This window comes from Vulpes lagopus, chromosome 15, assembly GCF_018345385.1.
Source record: "Vulpes lagopus strain Blue_001 chromosome 15, ASM1834538v1, whole genome shotgun sequence".
Lineage (NCBI taxonomy): Eukaryota > Metazoa > Chordata > Mammalia > Carnivora > Canidae > Vulpes > Vulpes lagopus.
This window is the reverse complement of record NC_054838.1, coordinates 39,593,109-39,599,108: the sequence shown is the minus strand read 5'-3', so window position 1 is coordinate 39,599,108 and position 6,000 is coordinate 39,593,109. Positions and strand designations below refer to the sequence as shown.

The following is a 6,000-nucleotide window of genomic DNA, read 5'->3' as shown; positions in this document are numbered from 1 at the left end:
GAGCCACCAAGACACCCCTTTTTTATTGTGGTCTTATTTGACTTTGGTACCAAAATAATGCTGGCCTTTTAAGATGAGTTTGGAAGTGATTCCTACACCTCAACTATTTTAAGAGTTTGAAAAAGATTAGTATTCTTTAAGAGTTTGTTAGAATTTGCCAATGAAGCCATCTTGTCCTGGGTTATATTTTCTACGAGAGGTTTATGGATTCAATCTCTTGCTCGTTATTGGTATATTCACATTTTCTCTTTGTGTTTCATTCAATCTTGGGTAGGTTGTTTGTAGAAATTTGTCCATTTCTTCAAGGTTATCTAATTTTTGGCACAGAGTTCCTAATGGTCTCTTACAATCTTACGTATTTTTGTAGTATCAGTTGTAAGATCTTTCATTTCTAATTTTGTTTCTCTGAATCTAGTTAGTAAAATTTGTCAATTTTATCTTTTCGATGAACTAGCTTTTAGTTTTACTGATAGTTTTTTCCTAAAATAGAGAGTTCTGCTTTGATTTTATTTTCTGCTACCTTTAGGTTTGTTCTTTTTTTCTTACTAGAAGTATACAATTAAGTTGCTTGAGATTTTTGTGATTTCTTTACTCCCATTTACTTTCCTGTATCCCATAAGATCTGATGTGTTATACTCCCATTTTCATTTGTTATGAGATAGTTCATTCCCATTTTTTTGACTCCTTGTTTAGAAGTGTTTAGTTCCTACATATTGGTAGATTCCTCTAGCTTCCTCTTGCTGATTTCTAATTGATACCATTGTGGTCAGAAAAGATGGTACGATTTCAATCTTAAATTTGCTGAGATTCATTTTGTGCCCTCTCATAGGATCTGCCATAGAAAATGTTCATACGCACTTGAGAAGAATGTGTATTCTGCTCTTGGATGGAATGTTCTATAAAAAACTGCTAAATCATTTTGCTTTCTAAGTTGTTTTGGTTCAATTTCAGTGTTTCCTTTTTTTCTGTCTACATGTTTATTCTAATAGTATTAAAGTCCCCTGTTAAGGAAGTATCTCTCCATTTAAATGTGAGAATTTTTTTAATCATGGTGCTTTGATGTTGGAAGTGTATGTATTCTCTCTTCTTGATGTATTTTATCATTATATGATTTCTCTGTTGTTAATGTTTTTTGGCTTGAAGTGTATTTTCTCTGGCTACGTATTGCTAAATATTGCTGCACACCCACTTTCGTGTTATTTGTTTTTTGGTATCCACCTCCATGGAATATCCTCTTCTGTTCCTATACTTTGAGCCTGTGTATGTCTTTTTTTTTTTTTTTTTTTTAATTTTTTTTATTATTATTATTTATTTATGATAGTCACAGAGAGAGAGAGAGAGAGGCAGAGACACAGGCAGAGGGAGAAGCAGGCTCCATGCACCGGGAGCCCGACGTGGGATTCGATCCCGGGTCTCCAGGATCGCGCCCTGGGCCAAAGGCAGGCGCCAAACCGCTGCGCCACCCAGGGATCCCGAGCCTGTGTATGTCTTAAGAGCCAAAATGAATTTCCTTTACACAGTGGAGTTTTTTTTTTTTTTTCTTCCAGCCACTCTGTGCTTGGTGAATTCAGTCCATTCATAATTACTGCCATCTTGCTGTGTGCATTCTGTTTGTTTTATTTGTAAAGTGAATTTCCATGATGATTTGTTCAGTCTTCCCTTTATATATATATATATATATATATATATATATACACACACACACACACACACACACACACACACATACATAAAACATACATAAAACATAAAACATAAAACATCTCATAGGTAAAGTACTCCTAAGGGAAAACGTTTTTAGGAAATAGTTCAAGGACATTTTGTATGTAATAACATCTGATTAGTTACATCACACTGCCACGTTCATTCATTCATTTGTTCATAACGATCACCTATTGATTAAAGAGGATGAAAATAACTTAGGAAGCAATAACTTGCAAGTTACTGTAGTTGACCCTTGCACAATGTGAGAGTTAGAGGTGCCAATCCATCATACAACTTCACTCCCTAAAACTTTAACAGCTGATAGTCTACTGTTGAGCAGAAGCCTACCAATAGCAAAGTTTTGATTAACTCACACTTTGTACATGTATGCTGTATTCTTACAATAAAACTAGAGAAAAAATGTTAAAATCATCAAAAGTAAATGCATATATAGTGTACTGTAGGAGAAAAAAATCCATGTATTAAGTGGACATGAGCAGTTCAGACCCATGTTGTTCAAGGGTCAACTGTATTTTTAACTTTGTAAGAAACATCTCTTTTCCAAGTTCCTTGCCGTATTTTATTTTAGGGCATTTTCAGGTTCTTTCTGTCTTTCTGCCCTGTGACAAGTTGTTTTCACTGAGGAAGTTATGAATTTTTTTAAAGAGCCAAAAAAAACTTCACAGTTGGACAGGATGGAAGTCTAAAATCAAAACCTGACATGAAAAGCAAGATTTATCAAAAAAACAATTTTATCCTAAGACTTTTCAGTAACAATTTCAGTGGCTAGCCACTTGGCTGAGGCCTTACTACTATAATGCTTCTGTCAGAGTTCCTGCTGCTGCTTGAATTGTAAAGGCTGCAATCGAAATGTGTTTCTTTACTTCTGTCCAGGCTGAACGAGGGTCATCTTTATTTTCAATATCAAACATAGCATCATAGATACCAGGAAATGATTCTCCAGCATATTTGTTGTGACTGCTTGGAGCAAAGATGATGTGCCTAATAGAGAAAAAAAAAAACAAAAACAAAAAACAAAGGTTGAGCTAAAGACTATATATATCATAAGTTACATTTTATATGCTTCTCTGTTTATTCCCTTTTGTTAGACTACATCTTAAGAATTCTATGTCTCCTTCTGGCATTCACTCTTTTACTCCAAAATGACCTATAATTGATTTAAGATACTTATGTATCTATTACTTATGTAATAGTGTAATTTTAAGCAATGAAAGCTGACTATGCATTAAGATTAGTCTCAAATTGTGTTGCCAACCCATACAAATAGAAGAAAATGAGTTCATATAAGTTGTGTACATCAGTTGTCTGACTGCCAGCATCTACCCACATCGTGATAACAAGTATGTTTTATGGGTGTATAAATAATGGGAGAGGAAACTAAAATATATCTGTGTTGCCTTTGTAAGAAATTCAACAAAAATAATTCTTGTTTGCAGTATTTTAGAACATTAAAAATCAGTGCACTTGTAATATAAAATATAAATGGTAAGGATAATGAAGTCCATTCCACAAAGTTAAAGGAATTGAAGTCCATTCCACAAAGTTAAAGGAATTATATATGAATTGCCTGCAGACACATTTAATTTCTGATCTAAAAGGACAGTTTTGCCATTGATTTCCCATTTCATCTCATAAGTACCTGAAGAAATCAAGCTACTTCTCAATAACTCTGGAATTCTGCCTTCCAGAAAGGGACATATTTTATTGAACACTTATCAGGAATTAGGTCCAACAGTCAAATCCTACAGCTTCAAGATGTAAATCTGAGAATACTGAAACTATCTAAGTCAATATTAATCTTATAATGCAAATCATTTCAGTTATCCAAAGTACATCAAGATTTATTGCTCTTGGCTTTTAAATCATAATATAACCTCAAAGGAATTTTCTTTACTAAAGCCAGTATATGTGCTGAACTGTTCATAAACATTGATATTTTGACTTACATATGAGTTACTACAAATAAAGGTTATAGCTGTTCATTAATATTACATTCCTTCTACCACAGAATTGTAAAAGCAAGAGTAAAAAAAATATAAAGATAAAATATAAAGACTGTACAAACCTGGTTTGAATCCTTGAATTGGCATCTAATACCCCTGTGACCTTTCACCTTGGTTAAATTCTTAGATATTCTTTGTGATGCAACTTTAAACAGAATTATTTTCATAATTCCTATTTCTGATAGGCCATTATTAGCGAATAGAAATAGATTTCTATCTATTAATTTTGTATCTTTACATTGAATTTGTTCATTTTAACAGGTTTTTGGTGGATTCCTTAGGTTTATCTACATATAAAGTCATCTGCAAATAATGGTTTTACTTCAGTATGAATGCCTTTTTTTGCCTAATTGCTCTGGCTAGGACTACCAATACTGTGTTGAAAAGAAGTGGCAAGAAAAAGCTTCCTTGTCTTGTTCCTGATTTTAGAGGAAAAGCTTTTAGCTTTTTACCATTAAATTGGATATTAGCTATAGATCTGTCAGATGTGCCCTTTATTGAGTTACATTTCTTCTCCTTGACTGTTTAATAAAAATGGATGTTGAATTTTGTCAAATGCTTTTTTTGCATCTATTAAAGACTTCATTTTGCTAATGTAATATATATAACATTGATTTGTGGATATTGAACCATCTACGTATCCCTGGAATAAATCCCATTTGTGGTTCATGATATTAATATATTGTTGAATTCGGTTGGCTAAATTTTGTGGAGGATTTTTGCTTCTATGTTCATCATATTGGCTGGTAATTTTCTTTTGACATCCTTATTTGATTTTCCTATCAGGGTAATGCTGGCCTTTTAAAAGGAGTTTGGAAGTGTTCCCTCTTTGACTTTTTGGAAGAATCTGGAAAGGATTGATACTTATTATTTTTTCAGTGTTTGATTTCATCAGTAAAGCCATCTGGTCCTGGACTTTTGTTCATTGGGAGGTTTATGATTACTAAATCTATCTCACTAATAATTGGTCTATTCACATTTTCTATTTCCATATTCGTTTGTGATTCAGTTCTGAAAGTTTGTCTATATCTTAGGCTGTCCAATTTGTAGGCATATGATTGTTGGTAATAGTCGCTTATTTCCATGGTTGTTGGTAATAGTCTTTTATTTATTTCCATGGTATTAGTTGTAATGTCGTCTTCATTTATTTGACCCTTTCTCTTCTTTTCTTGGTGAATCCAGTGAATGGTTTATAAATTTCATCTTTTCAGTCAGTTCTTCACCTCTTTGAACTTTTCTACTTTCTTGATTTCCTTAGTTATTTCCTTCCAACTTTTGTGTTCAATTAGCAATAATCGTGCCTCGGATAAAACTCATTGACTACAATACTGCCACTGTGCAAAGCTAACTTTTGCATTTGTCATTCTACTTCCTTGAGGTGTGATGTTAGGTTGCATGAGAGTTTTACTTTTTTCCTGAGGTGTAGGGTATTCATTGCTGGTGAACTTCAATCTTAGAACTGCTTTTGCTGTATCCCATAAATTTTGCCATGTTGTATTTCCATTTTCATTTTTCTCAAGGCATTTTTTTTGTTTTTTGATTTCATTGGTTGTTTAGTAGAATAATTTCCACCTATTTGTGAGTATTCCACTTTTATTCTTGTAATTGATTTCTAGTTTCATACCACTGTGGTCAGAAAAGATGCTGGGTATTTCATTATTTCATTCTTAAATTCATTAAGACTTGTTTTCTGGCATAACATAGGACCTATCCTGGAGAATATTTCACGTGCACTTCAAGAATGTGTATTCTGTTTTTTGGATGGAATGTTCTGTATATATCTTTTCATTTTGTATGGTCTAATGTGTCATTTAAGGCTAATGTCTCCATTTTTTTTTTTTTTTTTGTCTAGAAGCTAGCCATTTAAGTCTCCTATTGTATTGCTATTTCTCTTTCAGTCTAATAATTGATATGTTTAGGTGCTTTTATGTTGGGTGCATAAATGCTTACAAATGTCAAATCCTTTCGTTTGACCCTTTTATTGCATAATTTCTTGGCCATGTGTATGTTGTCTTTGGAAAAAATAGAGGTTCTCTGCCCATTTTTTAATCGATTATTAAGGTGTTTTGAGTGGCATCAATTAGTATTTTAGATATGAACCCCTTATTTGAATATATCATTTGCAAATATCTTCTCCCATTCTGTAGGTTGTCTTGTTATTTGGTTAATGGTTCCCACTACTGCACAAAAGCTTTTTTTAGTGTGATACTCAGTTTATTTTTGCCCGAGGCCTATCCAGAAAATTGATTTGATACTGAGACACTTGTACCCC

At 33.0% G+C, this 6,000-nt stretch overlaps 1 protein-coding gene across 2 annotated transcripts in view; it reads right to left on the bottom strand.

Moving 5' to 3' along the window:
- Positions 1-2,438: 2,438 nt before the first annotated feature.
- Positions 2,439-6,000, bottom strand: part of LOC121476403 (N-acetylated-alpha-linked acidic dipeptidase 2) — a 47,691-nt gene continuing 44,129 nt past the window's right edge. For both annotated transcript variants that reach the window (XM_041730413.1, XM_041730414.1), the window contains one exon: positions 2,439-2,706. In XM_041730413.1, coding sequence (XP_041586347.1) covers positions 2,517-2,706 — 190 coding nt within the window. In that variant the 3' untranslated portion in view covers positions 2,439-2,516. The remainder of the gene's footprint in view (positions 2,707-6,000) is intronic.